Genomic DNA, 20,421 nt, shown 5'->3' with positions numbered 1-20,421 from the left:
AGTGTATATAGAATGGCAGTTTGATTCAGTCTAGGCCTTCAAGGAGTTTAGATTTGAATTTTTGGCAGTTGGGGAGTTTGAAAATCTGAACATTCCGCCATGTTAAGTCAATGGGAGTTTTTTCGAGTTTCGATCTTCATTTTTAGGAAAACCGTAAGTCCGATCAGTCTGAAAAGATATAGCACACGAGTGTCTGAGCCGAGTTTGGAGTATGTAGAGTTAAAGCTCTAGGAGGAGTTTGATATAGAAATTTTTTGTAAGAATAATAATAATAACTCTAGCTAGTCCGTAACTTCAGAAAACGTCCGAATGGCCATTGGGGAGCGGGTTCACGGACGCAGGTCCGCGGACGCTGCGCGCCGGCCCCCCGAAATTTTTGGCCTTTAAGCCACGCCCCCGTCCCACGAACCCACTATTTGTCCGATTACCCACTATAGTGGCCAAATGTCCCGTTGACCCCCCCCCCCTCCCAGGCCACGCCCCCGTCCCACGAACCCACTATTTGTCCAATAACCCACTATATTTTGCAAATGTCCCGTTGACCCCTCCCGACCACTCACAAGCCACGCCCCCATCCCACGAACCCACTATTTGTCCAATAACCCACTATATTGTGCAAACGTCCCGTTGACCCCCCCCCCCACTCCCAGGCCACGCCCCCGTCCCACGAACCCACTATTTGTCCAATAACCCACTATATTTTGCAAACGTCCCGTTGACCCCCCCCCCCCCCACTCCCAGGCCACGCCCCCGTCCCACGAACCCACTATTTGTCCAATAACCCACTATTTTGTGCAAACGTCCCGTTGACCCCCCCCCCCCCCCCCCCCACTCCCAGACCACGCCCCCGTCCCACTAACCCACTATTTGTCCAATAACCCACTATATTTGTAAAATGATTTCCCGCCGTTCATGCAATAAGCTGCAATTGGACACAATCCCACCTGCAATCTATTGAATGGGGATTCAGACAGTTTCTTCGATAGACATTTTAATTAAATTTCCAATCACAATAAAAACTATTTTATTGCACTTAGCAGGCCGCACAGAGTGCGTAGCAACAAGTTTCGTCGCAAAATTCCACTGTCCACGAACCCACTATTTCATACAATGGAATAAATGCTACGTGGGATCGGACAGTTTCTGTGATAGTGGTTATAATTAAAGTTTCAAATCATGATAAAAACTATTTTACTGCACTCAACAGGCCGCACACAGTCCGTAGCACCAAGTTTCGTTGCAAAATTCCACTGTCCACGAACCCACTATTTCATACAATGGAATAAATGCTACGTGGGATGTCCATAGCTCAGGTCAGGAAGGCTCTAGAGCCTCCATTTATGCGCTCAGGTCTAAGTCTCATCGCCCTCTATCAGAATCCACAGTCACGAGAAGATCGGAGAAGCTCAATTTCTTGCACCGAAAAAAGCGACAGACATACAACACCCCTGTCGGTTTTTTGGGGTCGAGAAAAAAAGTTTCTCCAATCTTCTCTAAACTCTGGACTCTGATAGAGGGTGATGAGACTTAGACCTGAGTGCAAAAATGGAGGCTCTAGAGCCTTCCAGAGCTGAGGTATGGACATCCCACGTAGCATTTATTCCATTGTAAAAAATAGTGGGTTCATGGACGGTGGAATTTTGGGACGGCACTTGGTGCCACGGACTCAGGGGAGCCCACTGAGTGCTGATAAATGGTTTTCATCAAAATATTTCGAAAGCTCAGCTTTAAAATCCACCGTGTCCACGGAGCCACTATTTTGCCGCCAAATAGTGGCTTCGTGGACACTAATTTTTATCCAAATTGAGCACTGAAATGACTTGAAAATTAGTGTGATGTTTTAGGGGTTAGGAAATGCTTAGAAAGCGGCTAGGGCCCTCAAACTCGGGGGCCCGACTCAAGGGCACTAGACGACGGAACTCGACAAGTTTCGGGGTCCTGCGACCATCCGTGTCCGTATGGCAGCTCGTTTTGTTAGTTTGACCTTTTTGACCCCTGTCAGTTTTAAAATGTGCTTTTTTCACCCTTTTTCGACCTTTCGACCACTGAACGAGGTCGTAGGGCCACCAAACTTTTCCGCCCGCACCAGGGGGCCGTGGCGATAAGGAAAATGGCGCCCCCTAGTCGATCGGACCTTTCTAAGTGGCGTCCACGAAACCACTATGGCAAATACATTCATTTAATGGGCGAGTGGGATTTTGACAGAAAGGTCCCAGGGGCCCCAAATTCAGCATGCTGACCCCTGGGCCCTACCCAAGCGACATAACGAAAGCGCTGGGCTCTAGAGCAAAGGCAACACATTTTCACCCATTAACCCTAATCTCGGGCCTACAGGCTCTTTGACTCATGTACCCTAAGAGCCTTTTGAGTGAAAGTTGGTTAAAAGTGGCACACTTGCTGCAGGAAGGTTCTAGGTTTTCACCCTTCGGGGCCGTGCGTCGGGGGCCCCTGGAGGGTCCAAATCTCAAATCTCAACGTACCACGACCCTGCGTCTCCGTACGGGGGCCGTCCCACGGGCCACTTAACGGCGTAGCGGTTTTGCGGACGAGCGTCCCTTTTTCGACCTTTCAGCCCCTGAACGAGTGGCGAGACGGTAAATGGCGCTCCCTAGTCGATCGGCCCTTTCGAAGCGCCGTCCGCGAAACCACTATGGAAAACCCATTCATTTAATGGGCGAGTGGGATTTTTATAGAAAGGTCCCAGGGGCCCCGAATTCGGCACGGTGACCCATGGGCCAGCCCCGAGCGACATACCGAAAGCGCTGGGCTCTTGAGCAAAGGCAAAACACTTTCAGCCTCTAACCCTAATCTCTGCCACATGGCAGACGCGCGGTCCCTTTTTTGACCTTGCGACCCCTGAACGAGGACCGAGGGCCACCAAACTTTTCCACCCGCACCAGGGGAGCCCCCTGAGTCTAGATAAATGCTTTTCATCCAAAAATTTCGAAAGCTACGGATCAAAATCCACCGTGTCCGCGAAGCCACTATTTTCCCGCCAAAACGTGGTTTGGGGGACACTCATTTTAATGCAAATTAAACACTGAAATGACTTAAAAAACAGTGTGATGTGTTCAGTTACGTGTGCCTGACACAGTAGAGGTGGTTTAATTAACGAGAATCGACATCACAAATGACGGGAGAGCAAAAACACAACAATGTCCCAGATCCAACTTATTTAGTGACCGCCAAATAGTGGTTTCGCGGACACTGCAAATTGAGCACTGAAATGGCCCCAGGGCCCCGAAATCTCTCACTCTGTTGCGTCGGGGCCCCCTGATCGACGTACCGAAAGGGCCCGGGCCTAGGGCCTGAAAAAGTATTTTTTATCATTTTTCATCCATCTCTCTGTCTGCCATTGAGGTCAATGACAGACACTTAGAAACAGGCCCGTTTTCAGCCAGACACTCGTCCGGACTTTAAACGCTTGGCAAGCGGCTAGGGCCCTCAAACTCCGGGGCCCGACTCAGGCGCACTAGATGACGGAACTCGCTGAGTTTCGGGGTCCTACGACCTTCCGTCTCCAGTTTGACCTTTTTGACCCCTGTTAGTTTTAACATGTGTTTTTCACACTTTTTCGACATTTCGACCCCTGAACAAGGTCGTAGGTCCACCAAGCGATCGAGGCGACTTTCTGTTGGACGTCAAAATCTGGCCCCGGGGGGCCCCGGGGTAGTTTGACGGGTTGCGTACATGTGCACCGCGGATATTTCGTGAAAAAAAAAAAATAGTTGGTAAACGGACAAATAGTGGGTCCGTGGGATGGGGGCGTGGCTTAGAGGCTGGGGGGGGGGGGTCAACGGGACATTTGACCACTATAGTGGGTAATTGGACAAATAGTGGGTTCGTGGGATGGGGGCGTGGCTTAGAGGTGGGGGGGGGAGTCACCGGGGCATTTGACCACTATAGTGGGTAATTGGACAAATAGTGGGTTCGTGGGATGGGGAAGTGGCTTAGAGGTGGGGGGGGGGGGGGGAGTCAACGGGACATTTGACCACTATAGTGGGTAATTGGACAAATAGTGGGTTCGTGGGACGGGGGCGTGGCATAGAGGTGAGGGGGGGGGTCGACAGAACATTTGGTCATTATAGTGGGCAATCGGACAAATAGTGGGTTCGTGGGATGGGGGCGTGGCTTAGAGGTGGGGGGGGGAGTCAACGGGACATTTGACCACTATAGTGGGTAATTGGACAAATAGTGGGTTCGTGGGCGTGGCTTAGAGGTGGGGGGGGTCAACGGGACATTTGGTCATTACAGGGGTGATAGTTGAAAAAATACCTGAGCCTGAACTTTTTTCCCTGGGACAGACGCGTAAGGGCGAGTTTATCCTCCGCTATTTTCTGACACAAAGTGATGAGCGATTGTTCTTCTAGTCTTCTTATATTGTTGTCATATATTTTTGTCATTATTTTTTGAGAATGCAAGACACACACATGCCTATCTTCATAATTCTTGACTTCTAAAGTTTTTTGAATTCGACCCAAATCCTAAATTTCACTTGCACTGCAATGTATTTTTTTCATGATTAATATTGCATTGCAAAATAATGTGTGCTTGTCAACTAGTCTAAAATTAAGAAACACCTAGAAAACAGTAAACAAACATTTGTACATTTAAGATAGTTCTACTTAATTTTTTATTCCAATATCCAAATATGATAGCCTACTTGATAAAAAGAAAAGAAAAAAGGGCTTTTATTTGTGGCGTGCTGTCTTTGCATTTGAACATTGCACATTTTAAACAGGACACGCATTAGCTGAATAAACCTTAGCCAATACAAACATACTTATAGAAAATAGTAGACAATGAATAGACAGGAGTCCTGTCACAGGACCAATAATAGCAAATAGCAAAACGAATCACTTATTCTAAAAAGAATATCAAGTAGCCTATATGTTAGAAGAATCTGACATAGGGCTGTGTTAATAGTAAAACGTCCGTCATTTAACGAATTTTAACAACACTGGATGGATAATAAAAAATGCTTTCTGGCATTTTGACAGGAAAAAAACCCACAACCAAGAACAAAATAGTTCGTCAATTTTTATTTTGCAATTATCATCTCTCTCTGTGCGCGCGCTCTGTGTTTGTGAGAGAGAGAGAGCGCAGCACTGATACAATGGTTTCTTATCCACAAGTAACGCGCTAGTTTTCATACAAAATTATTATGTAACATAATTAGGTATTTTAGTTATTATAACACAATAACGTAACACATGCAGGCTTACGTTTCTCAACACTGAGAATGAATAAATAAACGCCTGTTTGCAGACTCGCGCTTATCCGTAAATTAATCCACAAATCACAGCACTTTCATAATCAGTAAGCCATAGCGATTTTAATTTTATTAAGATCTATTGTTCATCAATACTTAAGCTTTTTATAATTTGCATGGCTGTATGATGTCTTCTTCATATCTGAGTGACATGAATGACGGAGTATTTTAAGATAACCCATGCGATTGCGATCAATCCGTGTGATAATAGAATCCAGATTAAGTTAACTCAATACAATACTTCAACTTTCCACATTCACCCCAGCCCGTTTACCTACAGGAGTCAGAAGTACCGTGACTACTGTAGCGTACTGTCCTCGCTCATGAACTCAGTCAGAGGCGGCCGCGGGAGTGGAAGCAGGATCGAGCGGACTTCTTTATTGCTGTCGATTTTCAGTCTCTTTTTAATGATAGGCCTTACGCATCTTTTAATCACACCCGCTTGCTATTTGGGGAATGAACCCAGCGCTATGATTGGTCGAACTCCGCTTCTTTTGCTGTAGCTTTTTTTTTTTTTTTTGCAGACACGTCCGTACGCCGGAAATCCGGCGTGGCGCCGGAGCGCTATCAGTCCTGTCATTATAGTGGGCAATCGGACAAATAGTGGGTTTCGTGGGATGGGGGCGTGGCTTAGAGGTGGGGGGGGGGGAGTCAACGGGACATTTGACCACTACAGTGGGTAATTGGACAAATAGTGGGTTCGTGGGACGGGGGCGTGGCTTAGAGGTGGGGGGGTCAACGGGACATTTGGTCATTATAGTGGGCAATCGGACAAATAGTGGGTTCGTGGGATGGAGCGTGGCTTAGAGGTGGGGGGGGAGTCAACGGGACATTTGACCACTATAGTGGGTAATTGGACAAATAGTGGGTTCGTGGGACGGGGGCGTGGCTTAGAGGTGGGGGGGGGTCAACGGGACATTTGGTCATTATAGTGGGCAATCGGACAAATAGTGGGTTCGTGGGATGGGGCGTGGCTTAGAGGTCGGGGGGGGGGGTGCGGGGGGTCATGGGGACATTTGACCACTATAGTGGGCAATCGGACAAATAGTGGGTTCGTGGGACGGGGCGTGGCTTGGGAGTGGTGGGGGGAGGAGGGAATTGGGTTTGGGGGGGGGGGTCAGCTCAGTGTCGCCCCCTAAGGGTGTCCGAATACCCCCTATTCCGGGGCAATTAGGTATGTATCCGCGGACACTGGGGTATTCGAAAAAGGCCCACTCTCCATTAAGTTAATGGGCATTTGTCATCCATATTCACCCTCCGATCCCTCCGACCCATTATGCGTCCAATGGCAATCTCTTTGTATGGGAGTTTGTCCACGAACCACCTCTTTGGACTACCTAGAAAAAGTTCGTTGAGACAAACTTTAAGTTGGCTTGTGCAAGTTTGGACCAGAAAGTTTGAAGAAGTTTAAAGTAGTTTGATATTTAAATTAGTTTAAAATAGTTTAAAGTTTAAATTAGTTTGAAGTTTAAATTAGTTTAAAGTAGTTTACAGTAGTTTAAAGTTTTAAATAGTTGAAAGTGGTTTAAAGTTTAAAGTATAGTTTGAAGTAATTTAAAGTTGCTAGGGTGTTTCTAGTGGGTTGCTAAGGTGTTCTGGGTGGTTGCTAGGCTGTTGCTAAGGTATTTTGGGTGGTTGTTAGGGTGTTCTGGGTGGTTGCTAAGGTATTTTGGTTGGTTGCTAGGGTGTACTGGGTGGTTGTTAGGCGCTTTCTAGCTAGGGTATTCTGGGTGGTTGCTATGGTGTTGCTAGGGTGTTCTATGCTATTGTGGGTGGTTGCTATGGTGTTGCTAGGGTGTTTTAAGGTATTTTGTAAGGTTGCTAGGGTGTTCTGGGTGGTTGCTAGGCGGTTGCTAGGATGTTCTGGGTGGTTGCTATGGTGTTGCTAGGGTGTTTTAGGGTATTTTGGCTGGTTGCTAGAGTATTCTGGGTGGTTGCTAGGATTTTCTGTGAGGTTGCTATGGTGTTGCTAGGGTTTTCTATGCTATTGTGGGTGGTTGCTATGGTGTTGCTAGGGTGTTTTAAGGTATTTTGTATGGTTGCTAGGTTTGTTCTGAGTGGTTGCTATGGTGTTGATAGGGTGTTTTAGGGTATTTTGGCTGGTTGCTAGGGTGTTCTGGGTGGTTGCTAGGGTTTTCTGGGAGGTTGCTACGGTGTTCTAAGCTATTTTGGGTGGTTGCTATGGTGTTGCTAGGGTGTTTTAAGGTATTTTCTGTGGTTGCTAGGGTCTTCTGGGTGGTTGCTAGGGTGTTCTGGGTGCTTGCTATGGTGTTGCTAGGGTATTCTATGGTATTTTGGGTGGTTGCTATGGTGTTGCTAGGGTGTTTTAAGGTATTTTGGGTTATTGCTAGGGTGTTTGGCGGGCTTGTTAGGCAGTTGCTAGGGTGTTCTGGGTGGTTACTATGGTGTTGCTAGGGTGTTCTAGGGTATTTTGGGTGGTTGCTATGGTGTTCTAGGGTATTTTGGGTGGTTGCTATGGTGTTGCAAGGTATTTTGGGTGGTTGCTAGGGTGTTCTGGGTGGTTGCTATGGTGAACTATTTATGAATTTAAAAGTTCATAAGTGTATGAATTTATGAGTTTATAAGTTTATGAGTATAAGTTTATGGTTGGGAGTTCCACGCTGCCTCAGCAGAGTGGGACTTTATAGTAAAGGAGTATTGCAGCTGCCAGTCTCTGCTTTAACCGAGGAGTTTAAGTGTGCCAAGGTCAGACTGGAAATGACTTTAGCAGAGTCACGTGACAAATGTGTAAGGGAGACAGCCCCTGTGGTAAAAACTGGTAGAAAGTGGTCAGCAAAGAAATCTGTAGTAGAGGCAAAGGCTGACCTTCAAATTGGGGATATCGTGGGACAGGTACAGCATGGAAGAGGGGGTTTTGGGCTCAGTTTAGCTCCTCCTAAATGGCACAAGGCAGGCCCAGCCCAAAGGAGGAAGCTGGTAGTCAACGAGGTGCGAAAGCAGGAGGAGAGGATGAGATGTATAAAGGCCATTTCCCAGGCCAAGCAGGGAGAGTGGATGAGATGGGAGAGTGTGGAACAACGCAAAATGGGCTGGCAAGACCTTTGGTCAATGGAAGAGAGTAGGATCAGTTTCCTTATTAGGTCAACATATGATGTTCTCCCATCACCGCAGAACCTAAACCTCTGGGTAGGAGAGGATCCATCTTGTCCTTTGTGTTCATCACCTGCCACATTAAGGCACATTTTGACAGGATGTAAGGTGGCTCTTAGCCAGGGTCGGTTTACTTGGCGCCATGACCAAGTATTGCGATGTTTGGCTTTAGCATTGGAAGGCAAGCGTAGTATGACCAATAAATTGCCGCCTGTTCTAGCAAAACATTACACGCAGAAGACAATATTCCTCCGCCCAGGCGAGCAACCACCAAGAAAAGGTGCTAACACCAATTCTCGCCCAGGACAACTGGAAGCTGCTAGGGACTGGAAGATGCTGGTTGATCTTGATCAACGGCTTATTTTTCCACCTGAGATTGCCACCACTAACCTACGGCCAGATATTGTTTTGTGGTCTGGATCAGCACGCATTGTTCAACTGATAGAGTTAACAGTGCCATGGGAGGATGCGGTAGATGAGGCATATGAGAGGAAGAAACTGCGGTATGCTCATCTGGCCACTGAAGCAGAACAGCGAGGATGGAGAGTCCAGGTTTATCCAGTGGAAGTGGGTTGTCGTGGTTTTGTGGCACACTCTACAACCCGGTTCCTCAGAGACGTCGGATTCAGTGGCCAAGAGTTGCATCGTACAGTAAAGAACTTATCTGAAGCAGCAGAAAGGAGCAGCAACTGGCTGTGGTTGAGACGGAAAGATTCTAGCTGGCTGTGTACAGGCCGCCATGCTACGGTTTCGTAGAATTCTTGAAAACTTGAAAGGTCTGTTGGTTTATTTGTATAGGTTGTATAGTATTTACAGTCATTACGTTCCTGTGTATATTGCGTGAATGACGGGTGGTTGGGCAGATATTGTGTTTTGCGGTAGGTGGTATGCCATACGGAACCGTTGCCACTGAAACTGCATATTAACGCACCAGTGGGGCTCGACAGCCTTAGTCAAACGGGTTGGCGCGTATGGTTGGGTTGCGGAGAGATTGTGAGATTGTGGTTAGGTCTCAGCAGCAACTGTTGGTTTATTTGTATAGGTTGTATAGTATTTACAGTCATTACGTTCCTGTATATATTGCGTGAATGACGGGTGGTTGGGCAGATATTGTGTTTTGTGGTAGGTGGTATGCCATACGGAACCGTTGCCACTGAAACTGCATATTAACGCACCAGTGGGGCTCGACAGCCTTAGTCAAACGGGTTGGCGCGTATGGTTGGGTTGCGGTGAGATTGTGGTTAGGTCTCAGCAGCAACTGTTGGTTTATTTGTATAGGTTGTATAGTATTTACAGTCATTACGTTCCTGTATATATTGCGTGAATGACGGGTGGTTGGGCAGATATTGTGTTTTGTGGTAGGTGGTATGCCATACGGAACCGTTGCCACTGAAACTGCATATTAACGCACCAGTGGGGCTCGACAGCCTTAGTCAAACGGGTTGGCGCGTATGGTTGGGTTGCGGTGAGATTGTGGTTAGGTCTCAGCAGCAACTGTTGGTTTATTTGTATAGGTTGTATAGTATTTACAGTCATTACGTTCCTGTATATATTGCGTGAATGACGGGTGGTTGGGCAGATATTGTGTTTTGTGGTAGGTGGTATGCCATACGGAACCGTTGCCACTGAAACTGCATATTAACGCACCAGTGGGGCTCGACAGCCTTAGTCAAACGGGTAGGCGCGTATGGTTGGGTTGCGGAGAGATTGTGAGATTGTGGTTAGGTCTCAGCAGCAAGAGGGAAGTAGAGGTCAGTAAGCTGGGCTGAGTTGAGTGGGGGACGGAGGGGGGTGACTCTGGGACGCCAGAGTCACTGTCGAGCCCTCTTGAGGTGTCGTGGGCTAGTCGACGAAACACTGAGGACGGAAGGTGCCCACTTGAAGACCCTAGAGATGTTCCCTACTCCGCTCAATCCAGAGGGTTGTTATGGGGGACCGCACTGTGGTTGCAGCCATTGTGTGTGCTGACGCGCAATACACTGTATTAACACCAGACAGAAGATTCACGTCACTAGATGGAAAGAAGCGTAAATGGATGGAGAAGCATAGGTTACTGTAAAGCTACGTCTTAGTTGGTGATTATCTTGGCGAAAGCCGAGTACAAATCAGCATGAAGTTTTAACATCTACTCTCGTGTAATGGAAATCTTAAATGAGTAAGAGTTCAGAGTTTATTAATTTATGAGTTTGAGTTCATAAGTGTATGAATTCATGAGTTTATAAGTGTATGAGTTTATAAGTTTATGAGTTTAGAGTTCATAAGTTTAAATGAGTCTAAGAGTTCAAGTTTAGAGTTTATTAATTTATTATGAGTTTAAGAGTTTAAGTAAGAGTTCAGTTTATTAATTTATGAGTTTAAGAGTTCATCATAAGTGTATGAATTCATGAGTTTATAAGTGTATGAGTTTATAAGTTTATGAATTCATGAGTTCATAAGTGTATGAATTCATGAGTTTATAAGTGTATGAATTCATGAGTTCATAAGTGTACAAGATTATGAGTATAGAGTTTATAAGTTTAAATGAGTAAGAGTTCAGAGTTTATTAATTTATGAGTTTGAGTTCATAAGAGTTTGAATTCATGAGTTTATAAGTGTATGAGTTTATAAGTGTATGAGTTTATGAGTTTAGAGTTTATAAGTTTAAATGAGTCTAAGAGTTCAAGTTTAGAGTTTATTAATTTATTATGAGTTTAAGAGTTTAAGTGTAGATAGATAAGTGTCATAGATAGATGAGTTTATTAGTTTAAATGAGTCTCAATGGCTCATATTAGTACATAGAATGGCAGTTTGATTCAGTCTAGGGCTTCAAGGAGTTTAGATTTTAATTTTTGGCAGTTGGGGAGTTTGAAAATCTGAACATTCCGCAATCTTAAGTCAATGGAAGTTTTTTCGAGTTTTGATCTTCATTTTTAGGAAAACCGTAAGTCCGATCAGTCTGAAAAGATATAGCACACCGAGTCAGAACAGTTTGAGTGGCTGAGCCGAGTTTGGAGTATGTGGAGTTAAAGCTTTAGGAGGAGTTTGATATAGAAATTTTTTGTAAGAATAATAATAATAACTAGAATGTACATTTCCAGAAGAAAATGTGAAGTGGTGCTTGCAGTGGCAAAACTCGCCACTCGGTTGCTAGGGTGTGGTATATGATTGCATACGAGCCAACAAACATGTCTGTACTATGTTCTGGTGCTGAGATATGGCTTATTCATGTTGTTCAGGTGGTTGCTAGGTGGTTGCTAGGGTGTTCTGAGTGGTTGCTATGCAGTTGCTAGGGTGTTTTGGGTGGTTGCTAGGGTATTATGGGTGGTTGCTAGGGCGTTGCTAGGGTGTTCTGTGTGGTTGCTAGGCGGTTGCTAGGGTGTTTTGAGTGGTTGCTATGGTGTTGCTAAGTGGTTGCTAGGGTATTCTGGGTGTTGCTAGGTTGTTGCTAGGGTGTTCTGGCTGGTTACTATGAGGTTGCTAGGTGGTTGCTATGAGGTTGCTAGGTGTTTGCTAGGGTGATCTGGGTGGTTGCTAGGCAGTTGCTAGGGTGTTCTGGGTGGTTGCTATGATGTTGCTAAGTGGTTGCTAGGATATTCTGGGTGGTTGCTAGGCGGTTGCTAGGGTATTCTGGGTGGTTGCTATGGTGTTGCTAGGTGGTTGCTAGGGTGTTCTGGGTGGTTGCTAGGGCGTTGTTAGGCGGTAGCTAGGGTATTCCGGGTGGTTGCTAGGGCGTTGCTAGGCGGTTGCTAGGGTGTTCTGGGTGGTTGCTAGGCGGTTGCTAGGGTATTCTGGGTGGTTACTATGGTGTTGCTAGACGGTTGCTAGGGTATTCTGGGTGGTTGCTATGGTGTTGCTAGGCGGTTGCTAGGGTATTCTGGGTGGTTGATATGGTGTTCTGGGTGGTTGCAATGGTGTTGCTAGGTGGTTGCTAGGGTGTTGCTAGGCGGTTGCTAGGGTATTCTGGGTGGTTTCTAGGGTGTTGCTAGGGTAATCTGGGTGGTTGCTATGGTGTTACTAGGTGGTTGGTAGTTGTCAAAGATGGTTACTGTTGAGTTTGTAGCATTTTATTGGCATGATTTAGCACTTAGCTAATCAATATTAGCATGTAGCTATTCACTGCTAGCATGTGTAGCGTGTAGCAAGTCCTGTTTGCTAGCATGAGTCAAAAGAGCCAACCCCCATCTCTATACGATGTTCTGATGCAGAGATATTGGTCTTGCAAAACGGTTGCTAGGGCACTCCGTTTAGTTGCTAGGGAGTGGCTTGGCAGCTGCCAATCATGAAGCTCCAAAGTCAATGTGAATGTATAAACCAACCCCCATCTCTATACGATGTTTTGATGCAGAGATATAGGTCTTGCGAAATGGTTGCTAGGGTACTCTGTTTGGTTGCTAGGGAGTGGCTTGGCAGCTGCCAATCATGAAACTACAAAGGCTTCTTGTCAGTATGAATGATATAAACCAACTCCCACGCCTTTGTGACATTCAAAATGGAAGATATCCCTCTTTGGATTTTTGTTGCTAAGGTGCTTGACAATGGTTGCTAGGGAGGGGTTAGGATGTGTTGAGGTGATTGAGGATTGGCTGTTTGCTGCCCCGAGTCAAACGAGCCCACCCTCATGTTTCTATGACTCTTATATCCTGAGATATCCCTTTGATCTGTTTCAATGGAAGTCTATGGAACTTGTTGCTAAGGAGCTCTAAATGGTTGCTAGGGCGTGGCTTGATAGCTTCACAATGATCCTGAGAGACTGATTGGCCGTCTGAGTAAAATGAGCCTGCCCCTTTGTCTCTATGACACTGTGATCCAGAGTTATGCTCAATATAAAAGCGGCCCATTTCATGGGCCGTCCTACACCATAGTAAGTCAATGGGGCAACTTTGGGCCGCTCCTGCCCCCCAGGGGTGCAACTTTTACCCCATTGTGTGGTATGTTCTTACAGAGCCTGTCAGCCTCTTCAAATGTGGTAAATTACACGTTTCTGCGACATCCTCGTTCCGAGCTACGACTCGTCAAAGTTTGACGCAAAGTTAAGTCTATGGGATTTTTCGGCCGGTTATTCGCCCCTGGGGCGAACATCGTACCCCCGATCCCTTATAAAAGTCATAGCACACTTGCTAAGGTGTTCTGGATGGTTGCTAGGGTGTTCTGGGTGGTTGCTAGGGTGTTGCTAGGGTGTTCTGGGTGGTTGCTATGTGGTTTCTAGGGTGTTGCTAAGGTGTTCTGGATGGTTGCTAGGCGGTTGCTAGGTTGTTAGGTGGTTGCTAGGGTGTTCTGGGTGGTTGCTAGGCGGTTGCTAGGGTGTTCTGGGTGGTTGCTAGGGGGTTGCTAGGGTGTTGCTAGGTGGTTGCTAGGGTGTTTTGGGTGGTTGCTAGGGTGTTGCTAGGGTGTTCTGGGTGGTTGCTAGGGTGTTGCTAGGCGGTTGCTAGGGTGTTCTGGGTGGTTGCTAGGGTGTTGCTAGGCGGTTGCTAGTGTGTTCTGAGTGGTTGCTAGGGTGGTGCTAGTGGTTGCATTTCATGGGCCGTCCTACACCATAGTAAGTCAATGGGGAAACTTTGGGCAGCTCCTGCCCCCCAGGGGTGCAACTTTTACCCCATTGTGTGGTATGTTCTTACAGAGCCTGTCAGCCTCTTCAAATGTGGTAAATTACACGTTTCTGCGACATCCTCGTTCCGACCTACGACTCTTCAAAGTTTGACGCAATGTTAAGTCTATGGGATTTTTCGGCCGGTTTTTCGCCCCTGGGGCGAACATCGTACCCCCGATCCCTTATAAAAGTCATAGCACACCATTCCCGAACAGGCCGCACGTTTTGACGCCTCATTCATGGGTCTGTGACAAAAACTGCGGGAGGAGTAGCGCATCAAAAAGTGGCCAGAAGAATAATAATAAGAAGAAAAAGAATAATAAGTATGGACTATAACAATAGTGTTGCCTTGCTTTCAGAAAGCACCACTAATAAGAATAAGAATAAGAATAAGAATAAGAATAAGAATAAGAATAAGAATAAGAATAATAAGTATGCACAATAACACTAGTGTTGCTTTGCCTATGGCAAGCACCACTAATTATAAGTATGCACAATAACACTAGTGTTGCTTTGCCTATGGCAAAGCAACACTAAAATAATAGGTATGCAAGAGAACACTAGTGATGCCTTGCCTTTGACAAGCACCACTAATAAATGTAAATAGGATTTCAGTAAGTTGGCTCTTACAAGCCAACTTAATAAGTTTAAATAGGATTTCAGTAAGTTGGCTCTTACAAGCCAACTTAATTATAAGTTTAAATAGGATTTCAGTAAGTTGGCTCTCACAAGCCAACTTAATAATAAGTTTAAATAGGATTTCAGTAAGTTGGCTCTTACAAGCCAACTTAATAAGTTTAAAAAGGATTTCAGTAAGTTGGCTCTCACAAGCCAACTTAATAAGTTTAAATAGGATTTCAGAAAGTTGGCTCTCACAAGCCAACTTAATTACTTCATTTAAAAGTAGACACTTCAAGCTTTCTAAATCGCATCTCTCATGTATGTGTGGCAAGTATTTGCTAAGTTACAGTTCTTTTCCTGATATGTATCAGAATGGACTTTACTGACAGACGGCAGAATGCGCATCCTGTTTGTTTCTTTATTTTCCGAAAAGCACAACATTTTGTTTTTATTGTGAGTGTACACAAATAAAAGTAGACACTTAACAGTTTAAAATGATGTATAACACTTATCTGTATGATTAAAAATTGAGTATTTTGAGTCTTTTTCGCATGAAAGTGCAAAAGTTCTGACATTTTATGAACTGTCATGAATAAATGGTTCCCATCAATAAGCCGGTATGTATTGGCTATGCATTAATGAAAAATAAATTTAGCTGACAGGGCATTACTATGCTCACTCACCCTTGTCGTGATGGTGCCAGCCGCCAGTGTAAAAATCGTGCAACACCTGAGGAGAGCTCCATGTGTCCAGCAGGTAGTCCACCTGATGCTGCTTCCTCCACGTCAGACTCTGACAAAGGATCTCCCGTGCCTTATCTATGTTGAAGTCCCGTGCACGCAAGAACCGTAGAATATGCTCATCTTTTGGGATCTGAGAGAAAAGGAGGACCAACAACTAAGCTAGACAGGTGGGTTTGTAGACTGCTGGGTTTGTAGACTGCCACTGACTAAGGGTGTGTTCACACTTGGCAGGTTTGGTTCGATTAAAATGAACTCTAGTGCAATTTCTCTGTTAGTACAGTTAATTTGAATATCTGTGAACGTTGCCATCTGAATCCTGGTGAACACCAAACAAGAATTTAGCCCAGCACACAGCATTGTTTTGGATGTTCAGTTTTGCTCCGTTTAGGCCTTCAAAGAGTTCATTAAATAGCTGTCAATGGAAAATGTATTTGTCTCTTATTGTATTTGTCATATTGTTTGTGATTTGCATATTTTTAATAACAAAGATAAAATAAAATTAAATATCTATATTTTAATTATAAAATTACATTTAAAAATTATTAAATGACTCATATCATGAAATAAGATTTTGGTCATCCCCACCTGTTCAGGTTGAGACACTTCTTATGATTTATGGGATGAAAAAAAAAAGGAGTGGATGGATTTTTACCATTATAGGGTGGTTGTGTACTAGGGGTTGAACAGACTAGTCGACTTTAATGCTCTGCCATGACGCTTTAAGCTTGACGTCCACTAGTCGCTGACCATTCATGGCATTTATAGAGTGCCACCATAAAATGTAAAAAAAGATGGACGACACCCCTTTACTCTCTTCCATTGCTGAAGAACTAGTGAGATGAAATGTCAATCCTAATAAGCATAAAGATAATTTAGCTTTGTATATAGTTTCAAATTATTTGTATTTATAATTGTTATTAGGGATGCACGAAATTTCGTCCGCCGAAAATTATTGGCTAATAATGGCAAATTTCAGTTTTTGGTATTTAATATTATTTTAATATAGGCTATTTTCTGTCCAATTTTGTGTGTTACTTTAAAAAAGTGTGGTTATTTTATAGTATTTTCTTGTAGTTTTTTTTTATTCAGATTCAGTAAAATTATTGCATTTAATTTAAAAGTCTAATAACAATCCTATCATACAAAAAATTATTTAAAATAAGAAATTAATACTTATTTCTTTTAAAATTAAGTTTCGGCCCAGAATTTTCCTTTCGGTGCATCCCTAATTATTATATTATATAAACTTAATCTTTAAAAGGTTACCGACATGACAGAGCACTGAAGTGTCATGACCTCTTAAAGGACAATTCCGATCACTTCGCGGCGTATACAAGCAGGAGCCATCTTTGTAAAACAGTCTCGACCAGTCGAACCACGAACGCTGTGCTACGTGCTGGTGGATAGTCATAGTTCAGCTCACGTAGCAAGGCGTTCATGGTTCGACTAGTCGAGACTGTTTTCCAAAGATGGCTCCTGCCTGTATGCCCAAAGTGTACTGTCTTTATAGAGTATCTTCTTATCAAACGGTCTGTACACTTACAAAGTTCTCAATGCTTCGGTTTGCAGGTAGAGACCCTAATTATGCTACCGTGTTAGTGTGGGGCTATTTTGAGCCGCCTTGTTAGTGGTATTAACTAGGGGTGGCACGATCCGCCTTTTTTGCCTCCGATACCGATTCCGATACCTGGGACTCAGTATTTGCCGATACCGATCCGATCGATTACTAAAATAATAATAAAAAAAACAGTGCCAAATTACCTAATAAACTGTATCTGTATGCCTCACTGTGGGGAAGAGACTGTGAATATTCTTTTGTTAAAGGCATCAAAGCTTGACTTAAACATTTTCATTACTTTGTAAAACAATACAGACAAAATATATACTATATAATTAAAAGACAATTATTTTTGAATTTTAAGCGCAACTTTTTAATGAAGCAGCAACATATGATAGATTTGACAGACTAACTAAGGCTATCAATAAACTGCCATTGCGCAAAAGTATTGTAATATGAAGGCTCCAATTCAGAGTGGCACGAAACGCTTATGCGCTTCCCGTGCGCAGAACGATGTGCTCGAAGCAACATGGAGTCACGGCGCGCAGCGCTTCGCATTGAAAAGTTCAAAGCACAAAAGTAAGATATACATATATTTCTTTATTTATTCATTAGTTTGAGCCTTTTAACAGTTTTAAATTTCAGTTAATGTGCGCGTGAAGAGCAATTATATCGCTCTCTACTCCAGTGTTGTGATCACTGATCAGTTGTGTTGTTATCTAACAGACACCCGGTAGAAAGTAACATGTGAAACTCCAGCACATTAAAGTGCTTTTATGCAAACCATAGACCTTTATCTACAGATCTACAGTATAATAATAGGAACATTGACTCATCTTGTTGACATGTTGACTGTTTTACCCAAGTGCTGTTTGAGTGCTGAATGGAGAATGATTGACAGCCGCAGCTCAGGGAAGCACTTAGGTGAAGATTAATTTAACGATTTAAATCTGTACCTCACATTAAACTATATGTAATGGCTTCAGAAAACTTGGAATATAGTACACGAAACATTATAGCGCTTTATAATGTTTTTGTGCCTTTTGCGTTGTATAACAATAACATTCGTAGGCTACAATATCGGATCGGATTTGGATGGTCTCGTCTGGCGATACCCGATCCGGCAAATATTTGTAGTATCGGAGCAATACCGATACTGAGTATCGGATCGGCGCACCCCTAGTATTAACTAGCGATTTTTATTTTTACTTATTCAATGCCCCATACACTAGTGTTATAAGCTAATCTGTTGTTAAACTAAAACTAACGTTAAAACCGGGTACATTCGATTATCATGAAAACGCATCCCAGAGAACGGTCGACTCGGTACCCATGTGTTATTTAGCCCTAGTTTCATTTTTGGCCGGAATTGTCCTTTAACTATAGCCCTTATAAATTCAACAGGCAGTGCTATGATGACAAAATGAGTATATGTGACCGATCACGGAAACTAGAGACACAAGTCGGTTCTGGGGCATTTTGAGTTATTCATAGATTCTGAAAGTGTAGTCTCCAAGCTTTCCAACGATGTGTAACACATGGAAATCTGATAATATTTGGAGAAGTTGTGGCCATTTGAAGGTAGGCACTCACAAAAGCTAAAAGGTTAGATAACTGCCTCTAAAGATTGTGCAGTTCTCACCTCTCTGCTAGGAGTGACAATAGGGCTCATTTACATCTCATTTAGATAAGCCATACCCCCTGTAAAGCTTCCCCAGTGCTTTACAGCTTTTTTTTCTTTCCTGAGCTAGCTAATAACAATAGGTAGGTATGGGAAGGTCTAAACATGGACTAAACATAACGTGTACGTGTTCTAAGAATGAACACAAAACGACAAACTTTGATGTTTATGGAAACTCACCCCCAGGACCGTCGAATGCACTTCTGCCCCTCTAGGCGAAAAACAATTGTGCCGCCCCTCTATTTGCAACGTATACCAGCAACAACACACAAAGATCAATATGCCATATACATAGGGCTGGATGATTAATCAAAAAATAATCGAAACCGAAATTCAGAGCCTAGAACTGACGTAATTTTACCATGTCGGTTATTTCGTTTTTTTTTTTATCTTATTAATATTTCCGCCCACTGTGTGTTAATGTACTTTCCCCTTAAAACATATTACCGCGTGTGTAGTCACGTATCTCCGCCCCGTCCAGTCTGCGACATTGAAGTGTAAGACTGGAACAACTGGTTGATGGAATCAACCTCACCACAGGTCTATAAGACAAAGGACCTTGCTTGCACATTAACATTTAAACATCTCACACACACACACACCCCGCATCCCCCTTCCTCGGAGCACCTTATCTACATTTTCTCTCTCTCTCAGTCAGTAACACTAAAAACTCACACAAGAATATATATGGTTTTAATGTGAATGTGATTAGCTTTAAGGATTGTTTAGTATTATTTGAAATGTCTCGGTACGACTGGTACAAATGTCTCATTCCCAAAGAAGTAAACCCAAAAGGTAATAAAGTTCTTAGGAAGTTTAGATATCTTCAATACTGGAGGGTGTGTCTTTGAGTTAACACCTTCTGACCATTTGACTGAATGCTAATTTTCCACTGCTAGCAAATGGTGACTTACAGGTAAATTTCCACTGTGAATGATGTTTAGATTTGAAATGAGGTCTGGGTATATAATGAAACGCAGCGAGAGCTCAGGGCCTTTTCTGTATCTGAGATCGGCCCGTGAGGCTGAGAGTTGCGAGTCTCTCTGCCTCACGCATTTCTTGTCGGGTAAACTTTTCCTCTTTGTTCTAGAGCATTTGATGTTTTGCATTGACTATCCTTGAATTGATTATCAAATTATAATGATTCATTTACCTGACATATTAAATTGTGACATTTGATTATTCTAATTGACTTTGACATTATTTGCATTCAAGAGTTTAAAAGAATAGTAAAACATTCGCTCACATTTAATGATGCACAGATATCATTGAAAAACCTTTTCATTTTATGGAGTCAGATGAAACGAGTTAATACATAAGATAAAATGTATTGCATTTAACTAAAAATACTTTGCCACGAGAAAAGACAGTAACACGCAAAGACCTTCACCGCTAATTCGAATACCGCCATTGGATCGAGTTAGACGGCCTTACAGAAGCAACGTGAGCCCCTTTCACACAGCGCGTTGATCCCGGGAAATTGCCAGAACAAACACCTTCTGTGTGAACGCAAAAACGACCCGGGATTGATGCCAGGTTGGGGACATAGTAACATTGCCGTGTTCAGTCCCGGAATGCACGCTGTGTTTACAAAAGCCGTAATGAATGCCGTGTCGTAATGATGGCGCTAAGCCGGGATCGTTCGCCAGCGTGAAACGGTTCGTAATGCGCTAGTTTATGATCGAATCAGAGAAAAAAAATGCACAAGCGTGGTTTCTCGAGAGAAATCGCAGCTCATAAGCAAACTATAGACGCCGCTGGGACATGTCACGTGTCTTTGCGGGTTGTGTGTGTCTGTGTGAACGCACTCTCTTGATTCCGGAAAATCACTGGCAGTGTGAATGAACCAAAGTCAAACGAACCCGGGTC

The 20,421-nt window shown here is 43.9% G+C and overlaps 1 protein-coding gene across 4 annotated transcripts in view; it reads right to left on the bottom strand.

Annotated features, from left to right (window-relative positions):
* Positions 1–20,421, bottom strand: part of LOC143706795 (SEC14-like protein 1) — a 213,158-nt gene that overhangs the window by 149,596 nt on the left and 43,141 nt on the right. For all 4 annotated transcript variants that reach the window (XM_077199106.1, XM_077199104.1, XM_077199107.1 and 1 more), the window contains exon 8: positions 15,254–15,443. In XM_077199106.1, the coding sequence (XP_077055221.1) occupies positions 15,254–15,443 (190 nt within the window). The remainder of the gene's footprint in view (positions 1–15,253; positions 15,444–20,421) is intronic.

Source organism: Siphateles boraxobius, unplaced genomic scaffold (genome assembly GCF_051911475.1).
Source record: "Siphateles boraxobius isolate OS27281-9 unplaced genomic scaffold, OSU_SipBor_1 41, whole genome shotgun sequence".
NCBI lineage: Eukaryota > Metazoa > Chordata > Actinopteri > Cypriniformes > Leuciscidae > Siphateles > Siphateles boraxobius.
This window is presented reverse-complemented; position numbering and strand designations above follow the sequence as displayed.